This window comes from Taudactylus pleione, unplaced genomic scaffold, assembly GCF_031769625.1.
Source record: "Taudactylus pleione unplaced genomic scaffold, aTauple2 ptg000129l, whole genome shotgun sequence".
In the NCBI taxonomy this organism is placed as follows: Eukaryota; Metazoa; Chordata; class Amphibia; order Anura; family Myobatrachidae; genus Taudactylus; species Taudactylus pleione.
The window spans coordinates 1,193,349-1,215,730 of NW_028284531.1; the positions used below are offsets into that span (position 1 = coordinate 1,193,349).

At 46.6% G+C, this 22,382-nt stretch overlaps 1 protein-coding gene across 1 annotated transcript in view; it reads right to left on the minus strand.

Moving 5' to 3' along the window:
• Window positions 1-20,774, minus strand: part of DMXL2 (Dmx like 2) — a 178,916-nt gene extending 158,142 nt beyond the window's left edge. The window contains exon 1 of the mRNA XM_088472781.1: window positions 20,429-20,774. Coding sequence (XP_088328907.1) covers window positions 20,429-20,515 — 87 coding nt within the window. The 5' untranslated portion in view covers window positions 20,516-20,774. The remainder of the gene's footprint in view (window positions 1-20,428) is intronic.
• Between the last annotated feature and the right edge of the window lie 1,608 nt (window positions 20,775-22,382).

Genomic DNA, 22,382 nt, shown 5'->3' on the forward strand with positions numbered 1-22,382 from the left:
GGTTAGATGAGACGTCAATAGCCACCAATACAGAGACAGGCACACCTCTGGAGAGAGTACCATCGTCTGAGCCCTGATCCGGTGGGGTAAACCGTTCCACCTGGAGAGGATCAGCCCCTGCAGGGGCCTGGAATGGAACTGAGCATATTGCACCATGTCGAATGTGGAACCCAGAATGTGCATCGCCGAGTGGACCGACACCCAGTGAATGCGGAGACATCTACATACTCTCAACTATAGCATGGAGATCTTCTCTGTAGTTAGAAAGATTCTCTGCTGGTGAGAATCCAGAAGGGCTCCCAAATGAACCATCCTCTGTGAGGGAAAAGGGGGGACTTCTTCCAATTGATTAACCACCTGTGTGCCTGTAGACAAGCAACTGTCAGTTGCAGGTGGTTGTGAAGCACCTCTGGAGAACTTGCCAACAAGAGAAGGTCGTCCAGATATGGTAGGAGCCGGATACCCGGACTACGTAGATGGGCTGCCATGACAGCCATAATATTGGTAAATACCATTTGGAGCCATGGATAGGACAAAGGGCAGCGCCCGAAACTGGAAGTGTCGTTGCAGTATAGCAAACCGCATTAACGCTGATGAGAAGGCATTATGGGAACATGTAGGTATGCATCCTGAATGTTATAGCCAGTTTTCATCCTGAACCTGGGTACCCTGAGAAACTTGTTCAAAGCCTTGAGGTTGAGGATAGGCCGATGAGACCCATTCGGTTTCTGAACCAGAAAGAGAGTAGAATAATAACCAGTCCCTCATTGAGATAGTGGACTGGTATAATTACGCCTGCTTGCAGCAAGGACTCTATGGCTTTCTGGATCTGCAAGGCCTTGGTTTTGTCTGAAGGAGGGCTTGTGCAGAAACACTGATGGGGAGGCCTTCGACGGAATGAGATAGCGTACCCCTGGTAAACCACTTCTCTTACCCAACCATCCTTGGTGGTTTGACACCAGCACTGGGCGAACTGAAGAAGTCGGCCTCCCACTCTGGGGTCCCCCAGAGGGATGCCCGCGCCGTCAGGCTGCAGGTTTATCCTCCGGTTTGGAGGACGGGCGTCTTGTGCTCCAGGCCTATTTCTTAGGCTTGGCAGTTTTCTTGGCAGCGCACTGCCTAGGAAAGGACTGCCCTTTTGGCATTTCCTTGAGAATGAAAGGACCTAAAGGAGGAGCTTTGAGACTTTGCAGGAGCAGATGCTGAGGGCAGAAATGCAGATTTGATTTGGCTAACGTGTCACCAATCTTGTCCAGGTCTGGACCAACAAAATCTCCCTATTATAGGGTAAGGCCTCCAGGCCTTTTTTTAGAATCGGCATCTGCGCTCCAATAGCGTAACCACAGGGAACGGCGAGCAAACACGGCCACGGCCGAGACCCTGGACGTCAGTAAACTAGCATCCTCACCGATATATTCAGCCACATCCCTAATATGGCCGAACAGTGACACCCGATCCTCTGGAACTTCCAAAGAGTCCTCTAGTGTATCGGCCCAACTCTCTATAGCCTTAGCTACCCAGGAGATTGCCATGGCCGGGCGGGCAACAGCTCCTGAAAGAGAGTATGTAGTCTTTTGGCAAGTTTCCACCTTCCTATCCGTAGGATCCTTTAAGGAAGAAATGGAAGACATAGGTAACGTTGCACTTTTAATTAACCGTGTAATATGTAAATCCACTGCAGGGAGAAATTCACACTTCTTACAATGAGCTTCCGGAAACGGGTAACAGCAGGACAAACGTTTCTGAGGTTGATACCTCTTACCAGGCGATTGCCAGGCAACAGCCATGTGATCCACCAGATGATTGGACAGAGGGAATACTGCGGAAGTCACCTTTAACTGTTTAAACGGGGTGTTTGGATTTAGGGGCTGGCTCGTCATCCTCTATAACCAATATGGATCTGACCGCACACACCAAGGCAGGAATATTAATCTTTGACTTAGGCTCCGTCTCGTGCCTAGGGGAGTCAGGGTTAGAGGCATCAGCCACCTCTATGTAATCAAAAGACATCTCAGACTCTGATAGCTGTGTGGATTGAGATGACAACACAGGACGCTTATCTGGTCTTACGGGCTTCTCACTCTACAACATGGTCTGTAGAGCAGTTGAGGTTGCTGCCAGACTCTGTACTGAGTTAGAGAAAATATCCACCCATGGTGGAGGTCCACCCAGTGGTAATCCCATAGTGGGAATGACCGCCTACAGGAGGGGTCTGCATAACCAGTGGTAGTCCCTGTAAGGGAGGGACGAGCTGCTGTGGAACCCCCATAGGAGGAAAAACAGCCAACACCGCCAGGCGGTCCACAATAGAGGCCAGCATATGCGAAAAAGTTGCCCAAGGTGGCTCCTGCGCCCGGCATCCATTCACAGTGACCGCGGTGCTTGGGGGCTGCCAGGCATGTCAGTAAGTGCCGGGCACGTCCCCAAGAGTGACGAAAAGGGGACGCGTCATAAAGACATGCCCCTTTTCATTGGCCACGCGCCGATGTGCCCTAGCTCTAGGTCCGGCACCCTGCCTGCCGCAAGACCTAGAATGAACACTAGACATGTCTGTAGGTTAAATGACGCACAATATGGTACTGAGTACAAAGCAACCACGAGTATGTATAAATACTAAAGGTGCATACACACGTAACTATTATGTAACCAACGATTTTCGGTCAGATTTTCCCTTGAAAAAGTGAACGATTTTTGAAGTGTAATGAGTTTTACAACGATGAAAGAAAAATGTTCCTTCCCTTAATGAAAATCGTTATTTTGGACAGTCTGAAATGGACAATGAACTACAGACTCTGGCCGGGCACCAACGAAACTGAGGTGCCTCTGGCTCAGGGACGGGGTATAGGGAGAGTGGACCCAATGCATCCAATGCATCCTGGGAGCTGAAAGATTTAACTGCGTGGTGCCCAGATTGGTTCCAATCACAAAGACCCCAAGGTCTCCCTGTGGAGCCTATGGACCCTGAAGAAGAAATAATGGTTAATAAATATATCAATATGTTTCATTTGTAATTGTTGTCTGTGTGCATTGATAATGAACTAGTGATCAACAGCCGTTGCTGCCCATTTATTGTGCAACGAACTGTTCCGATATCAACAAAGCATCTGGTTAATATAACACATTGCACAAAGATCAGCTAAAGATACTACCGACTCTCCCCGGCTTCACACAGAAGCAATTTCATCTCTCCACAGACCCATCCATCTCACAACAGCTTCCTGCTTTTAACTCCTGCCCCCTGCATCTCACAACAGCCTTCTGCTTCTCACTCTAGCCCCTGCGCATTTCACCACAGCAGCTTATATTTCACCACAGGCCCCTGCTTTTCACAACAGCCCAGTGCATCAAACCACAAGCCTCTGCATCTCACCAAAAACCCCTGCTTCTCACTAATGCCCCTGCATCTCACCAGCATCACCACAATCCCCCCTGCTGCTGCCCTGCAACTTGCTGGGGCTCGGACTCTGGGATGTGCTGGGAAGGACATGAGGATCATGGATGAGAGATTTGTATTGCAGCTACATTAAGCATTATCAGCAGCATGTCCCCTGCGCTGCCGAACATGGCGATGAGCAATGTCCTCTTTGCACAATGTACCCTGGGATTCCTGTTGACCTTCATCGCCATGGTGCCCCTGTCTGAGAACAGCGCTGACTTCCATGGGAGGTGCCTCCTGTTCACCTAGGGTTTGTGGCTGAGCGGGAACAGCACATTGGAGAACGAGCACTTCACGGTGGAGGAGTGGTGGCCGGAGTCCATCTGCAGATTCAGCGTAGGGTTGGACATCGGAATACAATGGTTACTAACCATCAATGTTTTTGTTCCAATGGTAGTGTTTTTACCATTTGACGGTGGCAGTCGAATGTTTGCCACCATCTAATGGAAATCATTTAATGATGTTCCGCTGGTTGTTTTGTTTGATTTTTTCAATTCCCGATAGCTTGCCTCCCCTTGGCTTATCGGTCTGCATCAGGGCATCTTCATGGGTTCCTTGGAGGCTGTCTCTCACTCTGTCTGCCTAGGACATGACACTGCTCAGTCCCTAACTCCCTCCCCTCTCTAGGCTGCTGCTAAGCAACAGGGCACATTGCTCTCTCTGATTGGCTCTCACTGTTCAGCATTCTGGCCAGCTCCTATACAGCAGCTTGGTGCAAAACATTTTTCTGTGACTTTGCATCACTAAGATGATCACTGTTTTGCTCTCATTGGTCACAGATGAATGGTTCACACACCTCGACCAAAGCTGTAAAGAATAGTGAAAACCCTATCAAAATCTATCCATGGTTCAAGAGGATTAGCCAGAACAAACAGGCAGACCCCTAAACTATGGACTTTATAGTGAAAGAAAGGGCTTGATTAAATTCAACGCAAATTGGGAAGGAGCTCCCACAGCTATTCAATTCAGCGAGCTGTTTTGTCTGAGAATGCCGGTTCTCGTGCCTTAAACATGGTGTTTAGTCGCGAGAACCGTCATTCTCTGACTAAACTGCCCGGCGCGATGCTGTTTCTGCGGCGCTAAGGGCAGAAAACGGCATTGCGCCATGAGTTTAGTCGGATTTCTGCTCGCATCTCAGGAGGAGAAGAAATCCTTAGTCGGGGTTAAAAGCGCGCTGAATTGAATAGCTCTGGGAGCTCCTTCTCGGCGCTATTCAAATCGCGTTGAACTGAATCGAGCAGAGAGAGAGGAAGAGAAGGGAGGGGGAGAGAGAGAAGGGGGGGAAAGAGAGAGTACATTATAAAGCTTTGATTCTGTCTATGATTGTTTTCCTTAACTAATGTAAACATAATATCCGGAGATATTTTGTTCTTGTGGTCGGCAGCAATCTGGATAAAATGTGATTTAATTAGTTTTTATTAATGGTATTGTTTAAAGTTGTTATTACAGTGACATTTTTAATTTTTATTGCGACAAGAGTCAATGTTTTTACTTGGCATATTAATCAATTGGAACGTATTTTTGCATTTCTCAAATATAATTAGATATGGTGTATTCAATCTAAATTCTCTTTAGCAACTATGGGCCTGATTCAGAGCCGTTCGCTATTTGCGGTCGTTCGTTCAAAAACAAGGGGTGGCTATTCAAATGATCCGTTCGCAAATTGCAGTCTGTTCACACCTCTAAGTCTGAACGAGCGAGCAAAACATACGCTCGTTTATTTGTTAAAAACGCCCCCTGGCCGCTCGCACCATACGTCATGTCCGCTATTTATTAGATTAATCGAGTACATCGACCAGCGTATGAACTGCTCGCTATTCTTGTGGTTGGTTTTTGCTACCACAATCTTGCGAGCAATTCTGGCTATAAAATAACCCAGTGACGTGGTCAATGACGCTGCTGTATTAATTATGCACACCCATAAAACGCCCGTTTTGACCTTTAAGCACGCCTGCGTTCGGATCTCCACTCCCCGTTTTCAAGCACCTTCCCCTGTTACCACCCACATACGCCTCATTCTGTCACTCAAAATAGCAGGCATTCGCTATATTGCGAGCACATGAATTTCGGCCGCACTGACTGGTTCGCGCATGCGTATAACGATCCGTACGCATGCGCAGATGTGCGAACATCGCTCGGAACGAGCGTACTGCCGCTAGCGAGTGGCTCTGAATGAGGGCCTATATCCACATTAATTATTAGAGGACTACTTAATTAGTACAGTATAATTTAACAGATCTCTTCATGAATGTTTTAGAGCACAGATATTCCAGTTTTAAAGGAAGTGGGAGGAGACAAAAGCAACTGGGTCCGTTCAATGCATTGTAATCTTGCTAAAAACATGATTTAGAAAGGCAAAAATGTACCTGGTGCAGTGAGGTCAATGGCTGGGGAGGCACACATGTATAAAAAAATGGGATTTTGGTACCTACCGGTAAATCCTTTTCTCTGATTCCACATGGGACACTGGAGGTGCTTACGCTGGGGTAAAGAGGCGTGGATAGCTGGAGCCGGCACTTTAAATCATTTAGAAGTGTGAAGCTCCTCCCCTCTATGCCCAATCAGCCCTCAGTTTAGAAAATGAAGACCGAGAGGAGATGGAGAACAAGCGGAGTAAAAAGGAGAGAAGAACACACAATAACTGAATCATACAACATACGGAACAAGCCTAACAGGCAGGCGAAGAGCGCAGAGGTGGGTGCCCAGTGTCCCCTGTGGAATCAGAGAAAAGGATTTACCGGTAGGTACCAAAATCCCATTTTCTCTTTCATCCACTAGGGGACACTGGAGGTGCTTACGCTGGGAACGTCCCAAAGTTCTCCCCATTGGTGGGAGTGCTCTGAGGCGCCTGCAGAACAACGCGGCCAAAACGGAATGCCGAAGTAGCCAACGTATCAAATTTGTAAAATCTGACAAACGTGTGCACTGAAGACCAAGTGGCCGCATGGCACAATAGTGACGTGAAGGTTCCTCTACCGGCCGCCCATGACGCACCCACAGAACGTGTGGAATGAGCCGAAATGGACGAAGGAGGCCGACGGTCGGCACTAACATAAGCCTGATGAATAGTCAGCCGGATCCAACCTGCCAAAGTCTGCTTAGACGCTGGCCCACCCCTCTGAACAGCATCATAGAGGACAAAAGGCAACCCAGACTTACGGATGGATGCTGTCCTGGCAATATAGATGCGGAGAGCCCTAACCACATGTAAGGTAGAAGAACCACCAGAGCCCTCCACCAACGATGGTACCACAATAGGCTGATTGATATGGAAAGCCGACACAACTTTGTGAAGGAAAGCTGCTGCCGTACGGAGTTCCACCCTATCAGCATGAAACACAAGGTAAGGTGGCTTATAGGACAGAGCACCCAATTCCGAAACTCTACGAGCTGAAGCGAGAACCAGGAGGAGTACCGTCTTCCCAGACAGGTACTTAAGATCAAACTCCTCCAAAAGGTTCAAACCTGGGCGACTGAAGAAACAGAAGCACTAAGTTTAGGGAGCCATTGGAGGTACAAAAGGAGGCTGCACTCGTAAGACCCCTTGAAGAAACGTCTGCACCTCAGGAATGAGGGCCAATTCCTTTGAAAGAAAATGGAAAGGCAGAAAACCTGCACCTTTAAGGTTCCCAGACGAAGGCCAGAATCCAGACCCGTCTGAAGGAAAAACAGAAACCGGGACAAACGAAAAGTCCTAGACGGAAGACCCCGACCGGAACACCATGAGATATAAACACGCCAGATGCGATGATAATCACAGCCGAAATTGGCTCCCTGGTGCGTAGCATGGTGGGAATAACAGTATCTGGGATTTCTTTGCATTTTAGGATACCGGTTTCAAGAGCCACCCCGTTAAACGCAGCTGCGCTAAGTTGGGGTGTATGAAAGGGCCCTGCTGTACAAGCTCCGGTCGCAGGGAAAGGGGCCACAGATCATCTGACAATAGGAACCGAAGGTCCGAGAACGAACTTCTCCGAAGCCAGTTCAGAGCCACGAGAATTACAGAGGCTGACTCGTTTCATCCTTTTTAGAAGACGAGGAAGAAGCGGAATCGGAGGAAAAAAGGTACTGCTTCCGCCTGCGGATCTTGAGTTCTTGACACGTATACTGAGAGCTGACGATTCAATCATGACGCCATGAGGTCCACCTGAGGACATCCCCATCAACATCAACATATCAGCGTGTTGAACACGTCTGGATGAAGCCTCCATTCCCCGGTATGGATATCCTGTCGATTTAGGTAATCTGCTTCCCAGTTGTCCACACCCGGGATGAATAACGCCGACAGGATTACTGGTTCTCGGCCCACCGGAGGATCCGAGTTACTTCTCGCATAGCCATGCGACTCAGAGTCCCTCCTTGGCGATCGATGCAAGCGAAGGCCGTTGTGTCGGACTGAACTCTTACCGGACGAGTCTTTAGAAACTCTGTTGCCTTTATCAGAGCATTGTAAATCGCTCTGAGGTCCAACACCTTTATGGGTCACTTCTGTTCTAGAAGGGATCATCGACCCTGAAAGTGATAATCGAGGACTACTGCTCCCCATCCTTGAAGGCTGGCATCCGTTGTTACGATGATCCAGTCCCACACTCCGAATCTTCTGCCAGCTAACACATTGTGTCCATCAAAGAAGGGCCACTCTGGTAACCAGACTCAGACGGATCTGTCGATGTAGAAGCAGATGGGACCCTGATCCCTGTGCTAGCAGGTCGAGCTGAAACACCCTGGAGTGGAACCGGCCAAACTATAGTGCCTCGAAAGCAGCTACCATCATCCCCAAGAGACGCAGACAAAGAAGCATTGACACCTTCTTTGGTCTGAGGACCAGCTGAACTAACAACTGGATATCCCTGGTCTTGTCTGTTGGAAGAAAAAATCCTCTGTGATTCCGTATCCAATATCATGCCCAGAAACAGAAGTTTCTGGAACGTATTGAGATTCGGCTTCTTGAAGTTGATTATCCAACCGTGTTGGATTAGAGTGTGATATGTCAGTAAGGCATGATGTGATAGAAGAGATACCGATGGAGCCTTGAGTAACAGGTCGTCCAAATAAGGGGTTATATTCACTCCTGATGACCAAAGGAGGGCGATCATGACTGACATGAGTCTGGTGAAGATGCAGGGAGCCGAGGATAACCCGAACGGCAATGCCCAAAACTGATATGATCCTTCAATATGGCGAAGCGCAGAAAGGCCTGGTGTGGTTCCCAAATGGGAACATGGAGATAGGCATCCTTGATATCCAGGATAGTAGGAACTCCCCTGGTTCCAAGCTCGCTATGACTAACTGCAGAGTCTCAATTTTTGAAACAATACATCTTCAGATACAGAATCAAGGACTTGAGGTTTAAGATGTGTCTGACCGAACCATCCGGTTTGAGCACTACAAACAGGTTTGAGTAAATCCCATACCTCGTTGATGCTCCAGACCTAACACAGATGATACTATTATAGACTGGATTGCCTCCTGTAGAACCCTCTTGTCTGCAGGTACTGGCAGACTCATGGTGAAGAACCGAGGTGGAGGGGGGACTCGAAGTCTATTTGGTACTCCAGGGAAATTAGTCTCCACGGTTCTAAAGAGGTCTGGTTTCGAACTTGTTGAAATTTCTGCAAGCGGGCTCCCACCGCAGGGGACCCCAGGTGGAACGGAAGACAGTCATGCCACCAGTTTCTCAGCTGGTTTAGCCTCCTGTCAACAAGCAACAGTGTGTGGTCGACCTCTACCTCTGCCGCTTCTTGCTTGCATGGGAGCACCTCTGGCTCTACCACAAAAGGAACGTGGCGCACAAAAGAAATGAAATCAAGGTCCAGTGTAAGATCTTCTGGGAGATGGAGCAGTAGACTGGAGGAAAGAAAACTTACACCCTCCCCACCCGTGTCCAATTTTCGGGCCAAAAAGAAAGTCACCAATGAATGGTGAACACTCCGCCGCACGCTTGGATTATGCATCTGCTTGCCAAGCGCGCAACCAGAGGGCTCTGCGGGCTGTCCCTAGAGGCTTCTCACAGGTAAATTGCAGACACACGTATGTGTGGTAGTAGATGTAATTCTGCTCTGGAAGGACTTGGGTCCAAACCTGTATCAACTGGTCAGCCCGGCAAACCACAGCCCTGTTAACCCAGGCGGTAACAAGGGTAAGTCTATGTTGAGCTTCCACTGCAGTATAGTCATTTAGTACAGTAGCTCCGATATTAGAAGTGCTGTTCTCTTAGAGACGGGAGATTGACGCATCTACATGAAGAGACGTTTCCCACTTTTCCAACATGGATGATGGAAAATGATAGCTAGCCGGAAACAGACGTGGAATTCTGAACCACTTATTCGGCTGTTTCAAGGTCACAGAAAGCTGCTGTGACAACGGAAAAACAGCCGTGTACATGAACTAATTCATACTCTGGGACGCAGGAATTATATCCTTAGGTAAATTGAGGATAACTAACTGGCAAAATTAGAGATTCCACCCCGGGAGAGGCGGACTCTAACTCCCGTTAATGGTGTGAATTGGAGGGTACAGACAACGCTGTACCCATAACCTGTACCATGGTGTCTAGAGATCTGGTTAACCCAGCCACCCAGGGAGAAAATAGTAGACGCAGATATGCATGTACTGATAACCAATATTGAGAGCTGCGTGTCTCAGCTAACTGTGACGTTAAGTCCGTCATAACTCCTACCATGTCAGCGGCCCATGGAGGTGAGTTAGTAACAGCCATAGATGGATCCATTGTTATACAAGCGTCACATAACGTGGACCCAGCGGCATGCCCGTTACACTTAGAACAGACAAACAGCTTTTGAGAAGCCTTTGTTCTGCTTGACATTGATACACACAGACACTCAGAAGGACACACTGAAAACATAAGGCTGGTGTGGGACACAGAGGAGGAAATACACCCCACTCCCCTCCCACAGATTAGACTCCCTGCACTTTCTCACAGCCTTTTGTACCAGGGATGTAGGGCTAATGGTTGTGCAGGAGTCCAGCCTTTTGTAGCCATGCAGCTGCACTCTGCCTTCAGGAGGGAGAGAATGCAAGCATTAAGTTTTGCAAAATATGGCAGGCACGCTGTTTGTAACAGCTCTGTGCCTGAGCAATGTGAGAAAGACCGCGCTGGGTAGCTCCGCCCCCCGCGTTATCAAGTCTGTCTGCAGTCTGAAATGGCTGCCCCCGTCTAAAGGAGAAGCTCATTGTGCAGGATAGACTCAGCGGAGTCCTGGAGTGTTCAGCCCGGCAATGCACACACCCTCTGTCCCTCTGCAGCCATTAGCGGCAAGCAGGGACTGATTACAGCTTATTCTTGTATGCCCCCACCTGAAGCAGCGCAGCAGCGCTATGCACAGACTGGGCGGTGAGCGGGCGGCAGACGACGTGTGCGGGGTGGTGCAGGTCGGAGCGGGGAATGCGCAGCAATACTCACTGCGCTCCCCGGAGGCTCTCACAGCATGCAGCACACTCTTCTTCCTAGTAGAGCTGTGCTGTGGCGATAAGGAGCTGTCAGTGCTTTTGTAATAAGCGCTGTGCACTCCTTCCTGTTATACTAAGAACAGGGTGCCAGGTACGCGGACCGCCACCTTAGAGAGGTGGCGAAGGGTACCTAATATAGTGTAAAAGGTGTACAAAATAAATAAACCTCAATAAAAGAAAATAATAAACATATATGTAGTGTTCACTCTAGCTCCGGCGCGAGGCAGGGCATATTCGTGCGCACGCTGAAAGCGCGCGGCCGAGAAAGGAGCGTGGTCATCGAAAAGGGGGCGTGTCTATAAGACACGTCCCCTTTTTGTCACTCTTGGGGGCGTGCCCGGCACTTACGGACACGCCGGGCAGCCCCCAAGCCCTGCAGACAGGGAGAATAGATGCCGGGCGCATGCGCCCGGCGTCTATTCTCCGGCGGTGACCGGGTCACCGCACATTTCTTCACCCGCGGGACACTGCGACCCACGGGTGAAGATAGTTCCCGCAGGCTGTTAGGGCAGGGCGCTTTTTGCCCTCCTTCTGGAGGGCAGGGCGCTTTTTGCCTTCCAGAAAGAGGGCAGGGCGCCGCGCCCCGCTAAAACAGCCTAGCGGGAATGCTATATATGTGCTGCTGGATCACAGCAGATTGTGACCAGCTCCATGAGGCACATTTTCTAAACTGAGGGCTGATGGGGCATAGAGGGGGAGAATCTTCACACTTCTAAATTATTTAAAGTGCCGGCTCCAGCTATCCACGCCTCTATACCCCAGCGTAAGCACCTCCAGTGTCCCCCTAGTGGATGAAAGAGAAACACAGTTTTTATATCAAAACTCTGGAGCATGATGGAGAGTATGATAAGGGAGGGAGTATGACAGAGGAGGCTCTGCCTACCCTGACTGCACGTCCCTGACCTGGTGCTACCTTATAATAAAATTGCCGAAATCTCTCAGGCGCCCATGAAGCGAAACAATAGTCTGCACATTTAAAGATCTGATGTACTACTGAGTTCACTAAGCATGAATATGTTTCAAAATCTCTTTAATCTAACCAGATAAATATACACAACCAGACCTATACATCCTACCTTCTGGCACTGTGCAGGACTTCACGCACCAATCGTCATGAAGAACAAAGGGTTTTCCCTTAGCTCTGATGCAGCTTATGTTTCTGGGTCACTTAAACCAAGCCCGATCAACTTTCCACATGAGTCAGGGCAACTATACCCAATGACTTTACTATTTAGCTGCCCTCACCAGTGAAAACTTAATTTATCTAACTCATGAATTATATTCAACAGATAAAGGTACATATAAGTTACTGTGGCATCCGCTAACCACATTTTTTTTCCTGACATTTTTCTAAAACTTAAATAATGACTAATATTGAATGAGTAAGGAGAAATTCAAATGAAAGAAGGTAATAATGAGCACCTGTAATAAAAGTACCACAATGAAGTCTAAAATTTCTAGGAAAAAGGTTAGGTCAGCTGCTCATAAATAGTAGTTTAACTAAGAAATGGCTGCTTCCACTGAGTGTAGGTGACAGATGTCCTTTGAGTTAAATACAGTCAGCAGACGGCCAGTGGGTCGGGAGCATTTCATTCTCTCCTAATTTATTCTGAAGTCACAGAGCACAGTATATTAGCACAGATTCTTTCTTTTTATATATATATATATATATATATATATATATATATATATAAAATCGGGGTAGGGGTCCCTCTCCTGGGGTAGGTGACAACTCCTTACACACGGCAGCCAGGAAACAGCACTAGTCGAGGGTTTTTGTGCAAGCTGGTCGGCACCAGTTTTTATTGTGTGACACCAATAATCAAACAAACAAAACATAAAATAAATCCTAGCCCGTTTTGGCACTAACTAGACAGATAACTCCCTCTCTACATGTGGCAGGGCCTACTGCCTTACCACAAACATAGTACATACCAATGTTACACCGTCTCAGAACAAAACCTCAGTGTCTGTTCTCCCCAGGTGTGTGAGACACTGCATCAAAAACTCTACACAGCTATATTGAGCCACTTAGGTGTAATCCCTAATTAGCCTGCTCTCAGGCTGAAAGGCCTAAAGACCCCCATACATCAGCAATTGATTGCGTATGAAAATCTTTCCCTTTTTCAATCAATTGCAGATTGCAGAATTGCCACAATCGAATGAAAAAGGGAAAGATTTTCATACACAATCTAGCGTTCCCGCTAGGCTGTTTTAGCGGGGCGCGGCGCCCTGCCCTTCTTCTGGAGGGCAAAAAGCACCCTGCCCTAACAGCCTGCGGGAGCCGCTCTCACCCGCGGGACGCAGTGTCCCGCGGGTGGAGAAACATACGGTGTCCCGGTCACCGCCGGAGAATAGACGCAGGCGCATGCGCCCGGCATCTATTCTCCCTTTCTGCAGCGCTTGGGGGCTGCCCGGCATGTCCGTAAGTGCCGGGCACGCCCCCAAGTATGACGAAAAGGGGACGCGTCTTATAGACACGGCCCCTTTTCATAACCACGCCCCCTTTTCGGACGCGCGCGCCGTCGGCCCGCGCACAAGATTGCCCTCTCTAGCTCCGGCGTGCTGCCTGCCGCCGGAGCTAGAGGGAACACTAACAATCGATTGCAAATTGCACGATTGCTGCAATCAATTGGAGGCCTTAACACCTGAAATGGCCCTGTGGATGGAGCCCGCCCTTCTCTCTGTCATCCACACCCCCAGGACCCATTATCCGGCTTTTACCAAAAGCAGACACTCAAATCTGTTTGTAAAACAGACGTTTCCTGTACATACAGCTTATTTATACCTACAGGACAATTACTCACCAATGTGTTGTGCATAACGCGGTCCACGTGGATTGCTGGGCGAGTTAAGGCGACGTTGTCATAATGTGGACACCCAACATGCCGCATGCTCACGCAACCAGAGCCAGTGTTAGGTAACTATGGTGATAGTGCAATTAAAAGCTGCCAATGACGGTAGTAGAGCTACTGGTAACTAAGGTGACATAAAACATAAACAGTAACAGGTTGGCTCTGAATATGGTAGCCGATCACGGCTGTAATGCATACTGCAGGTAATGCAAGCTAGAAACAAAGAGCCAGACTGAAAACACATGGTAACAACTTTCATCTCATAAGAAAAAATGCATATAGAATGGTTAATGATTAGATCAATGCAGGTGAGTAAGTGTATAAGGAAAATGACATGGGGAAAGAAGTAAAAGAAAAACAAACAGTCAATGATGGCTTAATGCTTATAGAAAACATGATAGAGACAGGTTCTCATTTAAACTAAAGGGTGCAACACAGTTCATGCGTTCATAGTTCACCCAGTAGCCCTTCACAGTTCACAGTTCACCCAGTAGCCCTTAAAAGAGGACTACCCTATTACCAATTTTTGCGAATTCGGCGCATAGTCAGCAACGACCTGGAAGCGAGAAAACAAATGCAAATGATGTCAAACAGATTCCATCCAAGAGGCTATCGATTACAAACCCTTAACAAAGCCATGTCCAAAGTTTTATCTTTGTCCAGAGAAGAGTGTCCCAAGACTACGAACCACAATATCAACACATCCAAGAAGATGTTTTTTGTCAACACATTTTCCACCATGAGTTCCCAAATTAACTCCACAGTGAAACAACACTGGCCCCTACTTTCGTCTGATGTGAGTTTACCTGCTTTAAAAAATTCCAAAGTTATTTCTTGTTATCGCAGAGGTCCAAACTTAAAAGATCACCTTGTCCACGATTCAATAAACAGGATTCAATAAATCTCCAGTTTCCAAAAACACCTTTTTATACAAAAAACCTGGTTGCTATACTTGCCTTGGCTGTACAACATGCCGATATATGGAAACCGGCAACTATATATCACATCCTTATTCAGGCAAAAAAAATCTTCATCAATCACGTTCTTACATGCACCAGCTAATTTGTTATTTACGCCACACGCTGTCCTTGCGGATTATTATACATCGGCAAGACAGTCTGCCAGTTTCATGAGCGTATGGCGCAACATCGATCGGCCATCAGACTAGCCCTTAATGGAAGAGAAAGCGAACAACCTGTCGCACAACATTTTTTTCAACATAAACATTCGCTTGCCACCCTTTGCTACAAAATTGTGGACCACATCCCGCCTCTATTACGGGGTGGAAATAGGGAAAAATTACTTCTACAACGGCCAAATGGCTCGATCGCATGAACTGTGTTGCACCCTTCGGTTTAAATGAGAACCTGTCTCTATCATGTTTTCTATAAGCATTAAGCCAATCATTGACGGTTTGTTTGTTTTTCTTTTTCTTCTTTCCCCATGTCATTTTCCTTATACACTTACTCACCTGCATTAATCTCATCATTAACCATTCTATATGCATTTTTTCTCATGAGATGAAAGTTGTTACCATGTATCCTTTATGTGTTACATGTGTTTTCAGTTTGGCTCGTTGTTTCTAGCTTGCATTACCTGCAGTATGCATTACAGCCGTGATCGGCTATCATATTCAGAGCCAACCTGTTACTGTTTATGTTTTATGTCACCTTAGTTACCAGTAGCTCTACTGCCGTCATTGGCAGCTTTTAATTGCACTATCACCATAGTTACCTAACACTGGGTCTGGTTGCGTGAGCGGCATGTTGTGTGTCCACATTATGATGACGTCACTTTAACTCGCCCGGCAATCCATGTGGACCGCGTTATGCGCAACACATGGGTGAGTAATTGTCTTGTATGTATAAATAAGCTGTATGTACACACTTTTGTATTGTTCCCTGAAGAAAATCTCATACTAAACAGATTGAAACGTTGGACACTATACCTCCGTTGTGAACCTTCTTTTTTTTACAAGTCCTGTCGAGTGCCGCTGTTTTTCTGGTTCTATGCATGGAGGAGTTTGTTCTACCTGGGGAGGGCACCCAGGCAAGTAAAATTCTTTATTCAATTGTCTTTTCTATTGAGTGCTGGTCTCATGGACATATATATATATATATATATATATATAAATATATATATACACATACACGCACACATACACACACACACACACATACTGTAGGCCAGTGGTTCTCAAACTGTGCGCCGTGGCAACCTTGTGGTGTCTCGGTACACTTGCAGGGGTGCCTCAGGTTTTTGGTCCAGCATCAAATCAAATTATTTAAAGGACAATGTAATGTAAATATGTGGACAATGAAGTGCAAACCTGTCCTCTTCCACATAACTGAATCTAAGGATGACAAGTAAGCACAATTTACTTCACTTTACAACTTTGCTATTGAGAGATTCAGAAAAATAAAGTAGTAAACAAACTTAGGGGTGCCATTAAAACAATGCTGATACTATAGGGCGCTGTGATTCAAAAACGTTTGGGAACCACTGCTGTAGGCAGATTTTTTTTTAACAGACTTATCTAGCCAGTGAGAGAATAAACAATTGTTTGGACATGGCGAACTTTTCATGCTAGTGCTCTGCTGCCAGAATTTGATCTAATACACACTAATGTAATATGCAGTCCCTGTGTGGATCCAGAATGTCTCTGTATTGCACATCAGTGAATGAAAAGGCTGTTCCATCCTTCACTTGATGACAAGTATATGCTTAACAATTTGCTTTCCCAAGTATGAAGAGTATACAAATTTGTATTTAAGAATCCAATGGAACCCATCAGAAAAGACAATTTAAGGCTCCTTACCCACTTGCGTTAAAATAAATGTTTGTTGTTTTTTTAATGCGAGGAAATGCATGTAAATGGGCACGGTAGTGGTTCCCAAAATTTCTTGAATCATGGTGCCCTATTGTATTAGTATTTTTTTCTCGGCACTCCTGGGCCAAAAGTTTTTTATCGAGAAATTTCGCAAAAAATATTACATTAAGCAAATTGTGCTCACATATCATGATTGACAGCAAACAGCTCAGATTTTGCCTATCACATCATTTGCTTTGGTACTGGACCACCAACCCGTGGCACCTCTGCAACACCCAGTTTGGGAACCTCTGGGGAATGGCAAAGAAACCCATTGGATCCAATGACTGCATACCAACCATTATTTGTGCTTCCGATTGGAAGAATTTCCATTTTTGGACACTGCATGGTCTATTTACTTAAGGCCACTGCAAGTGAACTCACTGGGATCAATGGAGTGTCATCTGCTGACTGCCCAGTCTGCAAGCATTCCTTATTAATGCATGTCAAACGTCACTGGTGTATAATGCAGTCCTAGCAAATAACAGCTGTAGAAATGGAAATATAATGTTTGCAAATTAAAACGAAAAGCAGAGTAAATACTTATGTGACTTTTTGTACAATTGAGTATATAGGCTATTAGATTTACATCTCAAAAGGTACACGTGTGTTCTCATACATCTAACCTTAATAGGCCATGCGGCGCAAAATGTCTGTCGTGAGTGAGCCGCTAGGTCCCGTGCGACATTGCTAGCCGAATATCTTCTTAACTCGAAAAGGTGTCAATGCGATGTGACTAAGATGCACCAGGAGACTGCGCTGATTAATTTGAGACAGTTGTATATCTGTGTGTGACTGAATCTGTATATTGGTGCACACACGCGTCCCGATCGTCAACGATAACGATATCTTTGAACGATCTCCCGGGTGTGCTGGATGATCAATATCGATCATCCAGCACACCACCAACGATAGCCAACGACCCGCAATCAACGATCGCGGGTCCATATAGTAACCTGGTCAATGTAGACCAGGTTGGCCTGTATGCACGGGCGATGGCCGATATCGTTATCGTCCATGCGTGCACACGCATCGCAGGCCATTGGTAGGGTTGGAGGCAACGAAAAAAGCACGATATGATCGATATCATTATCGTTCATTTTAATTGTACCGTGTGTACGCACCTTATGAAGCACAACGGTACTTGACGTGGATAAATGTCATGGCTGCTGTATCATAGCACTTCGTATATAGATTCAGACTCAGTCGCACCCAGATATACTGTACAAGTGTCGCATATCAAATTAATCAGTGCAGTCTCCTGGTGCATCTTAGTTGAATCACATTGCCTTCAAGAGACATTTTCAGGTGAAAAAGAAAAAAAGACGCTTGGTGCAAGCAGAGTCATATGGGACCTGACATGCCGAGAGGGGCTTGTTTGGTGTAACTGCAGCAGCAATGTATGAGGACACATCTGTAATTAGAGTAAGTATGTATGCAAAATTGTGAGATTTTCTTTAGCACATGTGCTAATGAATATAAACATAATTATGTAACATACTTTGGAACATTGAACCAGACTTTTTCAAAATAACTCTTTAATCTACGTTACTGCATTTACTGATATACATTATATATGCTGTGGTGTCTGCAGTACTGCAGTGCATCAAACAGAGGTCCAGGCTGCAGAATAGGCTTTCCATAACATTGTAACAGATAGCAAAAGCAGTGCATTGTAAAATATCACATGCTGTATCGAACATGAATAGTGCCTCCAGTATGCAATATATTATCCAACTATAAGTAAACCTGTCAACATAAAAAGAAACCTGTGTGGCGTATGTGGAAAAAACAGCTACTAATAATGTGCATTTGAATTACTCAAATAACCAAATTAGCATGCTCAATGTAATATTTGGGTATGGAACGCAAACTGAATCTCATTTAAGAAACATACACAGTGCATACCTCAATATGCCCTGTTGTTGTAGCTGTACACCTGGAGACCTCTGCAAATTGTAATGGTGCATACACACGGTCAGATTTAAAGGATTATTTAAACGATAACGATATCGTTTGATCGTTTAAATCATCCTTTTTTTGCCCCCTCAAACGATCAAACGATGCGCTGGCACGGATGGTCGATATCGACCATCGCCCGTGCATGCAGGCCAACCATGCACGGGGCGAGGGTCGATCTATCGAGGGACCATCGATTGTTGATCGATGGTCGTTATAGTAGTTGGGGGAATGATGCATGTGCTGGATGTTCGATAACGATCATCCAGCACATGCAGGACGATCAGACAACGATATCTGATCGTTGTCTGATCCGACCGTGTGTACGGTCCATAAGTGTACACATCACTTAAAAATAAAACTACCTAAAACGTTAGCACCGCCACTTTCATGTGATTATCATTATTATATTTGTCATTTTTGGCGAGTTTGCAGGGCTTGCTTTATGTTTTGTAGGACAAATTGATCCTTAAAATGTGTTCCCTTTTCCCAAAGTGCAACTAGAATTTTCTGAATGCAAAAGTAGTTCCCAAGGGGGCTGCTAAACTGCAAAGTATTCCAGACCCTGGTCCTGGCTGCTAATGCCATCCGAAGATGGCGTTAGATCACAGTAGCTTATTGGCTACTCCATTGTGAATTTTACCAGAGAGTGGTCCTCTGTCAGCCCCCACTGACGTAAAGATGTGTTCTTATATATCTTTGCTGCAGTTGCGCTTAAAAGCCCCTCTCAGCGCGCCAGGTCCCGTTAGACTTATAGCCCGGGCGTCCTTTTTGCAGAAAATGCATCTAATGGAGCGTACACACGGTCAGATTTTACCAAAGTTTTGAACGATTTGAACGATTTTTGACTGCATTAAAATGAATGGAATCGTCCAAGTCTGACTGCAAACCCATCAGATGTCAGATATCGTTATCTGACAAACGGGAACGCGCATCGTTGATCGTCCATCGTTCAGGCATGTCAGATATGGCAGATTTTCCTTCAGATATGAACGACTGAACGATTTTTAAATCGTTATCGTTCATATCTGAAGGAAAAATCTGATCGTGTGTATGCACCATAAGTCGCAATGCAGACTGTGCGGATTGATTTGATAAGTGACACATATATCTGTGTGCACCTGAGTCTCATACGAAAAAGCCACTTACGCCAGGCAAGTCGCGCTGCGTAGCGTATTGAAGCTAGATGTATGAGGACACATCTGTATGCGCAGACTGACAGTCACACATGCTGTGCAGTATGTGCGCGTGGTCAGAACCCAGAAGTAAAGTGATATAGGTAACTAGTACTTTGCTTTCTGCCCTTCAACGGGACAGAGCTTTTTCATGACCACATTGCGAGTTGGGGCAAAATTTTCGTACCACAACCGCATTTTATATGCAATTGTTGGTAACTATGCACCTTAATGTTTTGTTTTGCTTTTTTTTTTTTAATACAAATGACAATAATGTTGGAAGAATACATGCTATCTGCATATCCTGTTAAATATCATTTGCCTCTTAACACTGGGGTCACTGATTGGGAAACCCGAACCCTTCTGATAACATAATATACAAATTCGCTAGAGGACTATTATGTACCTGGTGCATGTAGCACTAGTAATGTCTCTCTCTGCAGATACCATCAAGCTGCCCTGCCCCCTCCCCAGCTATCCTCTACCCATGACTGAGCACATCCCTGACCCCTTTTATAGAAAGCTGCAGCCCTAGCCGTCCGTGCACTCTTATCACTATACTGCCTGTGCCTGATATAACGGGAACACCCAGCAGCAGAGAGAGCACAACACTAATAACGCCGGGGTAACCGGACCTATCATGCATCAAAAGGGAACCTCTCACCGTGAAGGGGACGTCGCTGACGCTGCCCACCGAGTAGCAGTTATCTCCGGGGTTGACGGCGCCGGTCAGCACCTGGTGCAGATGCATGGTGGTCAGGTGGAAGGAATATGCTAGTGATGACGGACTCTTTCTCGCTCCATGTAACGCAGGGAGGCCGCTTCTTTCCGCCCCGCAGCACCCGGCCTCCGTCCGCCCTCAAGCTGGTAGCTGCTGGAGCCGCACTGTCATCAGGTGTTCGGCAGGCAGCAGCCTCCTTTCTCCATGACTAGGGCCGTGGGTGACCCTCCCCGCTCTTTGAGTGCACGGATCTCGGTCCCGCTGTGCGGAATGGGTGACTGTGGGGGATTCCGGCGAGTGGGCAGCTGGGTGTACGCGCGCGAGCTCCACGCGCGTCCCCGGTTACACGGAGCCGCGCGCTTGTGCTCCTCAGTCTCCAGCAGCTCTGCTTCTCCCTCACCCCCCACTCTCTCTCTACGGCATTCCCCTCCTCAGTCCTCACCGTATCCCTGCCCGGCGTCCTCTTCCCCGCAGCCGAGTGTGTGTCATTACAGGTGACTGGAATCCCCTCCCGTACACCAGTTTACTGATTATGGAAAATCTGAATTAACATGTTTTTTGTTTTTACTTCTGTTTCTATCACTGCAGAATCGCTTGACCTGTTTTTGTGAGCACGGGATTACTGGTAGGATAAATGACAAAACAGGAATTATATGTAATGGGGGAGATGTACGAAGCCCAGAAGCGGTATCAGCGCACGTTATGTGCGCTGATACCGCTTCTCCCCGATGTATGATCGGGGGTCCGGGCGGTAATTGACAGGGGCGTAATGCGCCCCTGTCATTATCGGCGCTGCTATCTACAAGATAGCAGCGCCGATAGCCTGGGCTATGTACGAACGGTCATAATGCATGACCGTTTGGCCGACTGTAGCTGTCATTATCGACAGCTACAGCCTGGCGCTGTCCTATCTCCACAGCAGGGACAGCGCTGTCCCGGCTCCAGGGCTCCACGCCGGGATCTCGCGATACTTGCGTACTTTATGGACTTGTGTACTTTATGGACTCATTGCAGAGAGAACCCAATGAATGTTTTAAATGGTACTTGTGTACTTTACCATACACAAGTACCGAAAGTTGTCCCCACCTAAAAAAGGAAGTTGTCCCCACGCTGCTGGCTGCACTCGCCACAAGGTTATATTCCCCCCTCTAAGCCCACTTGGATGGTAGGGAATGACGCTGGACACTGGCTAATGACATCAGGGTCCTCTTCGTAAAGGGGATTTAGACATCACCATGATAATAATGATGAGTGTAGGACACTTGGGTTCTCTCTGCAATGAGTCCGTAAAGTGCACAAGTGAGTTGCCTGCAATGGTGATATTAGTGCAAATGGTCAATGTTTTTCAACTGTGTATGTGTCTGTAGGGTCTATTCATTATTCCTTAATTTCTACAAAACTGGATGTAAGAAAATAAACATTTCCGTTATGTAAAAATTGCCAGGGCTATTCATGAACAGTGTAAAGGTGCATACACACGGTCAGATATGTCAGATGAACAATTTGCAAACGATTGAAGATTTTTGACTGCATTAAAATGAATGGAAATCGTCCAAAACTGCAAACACATCAGATGTCCGATATCGTTACCTGACAAACGGGAACGCGCATCGTTCATCGTTGCACACATGTCAGATTTTTCTTTCAGATATGAACGATTGAACAAATTTAAAAATCATTATCGTTCAGATCTGAAGAAAAATCTGACCATGTGTATGCACCATAACACAGGAGATATCACTGATATCTCCTGATTACAATTGTGCCCCGATAATTTCCATAGTCCCCATACTAAAGTTTGGGGATGTGGAAATTATGAAATTCATCAAGTTCTGATAAAAAATTCGGAAATTGTGAGTGATACTATACGCCACCCTGAGATGGCGTATAGTATGCG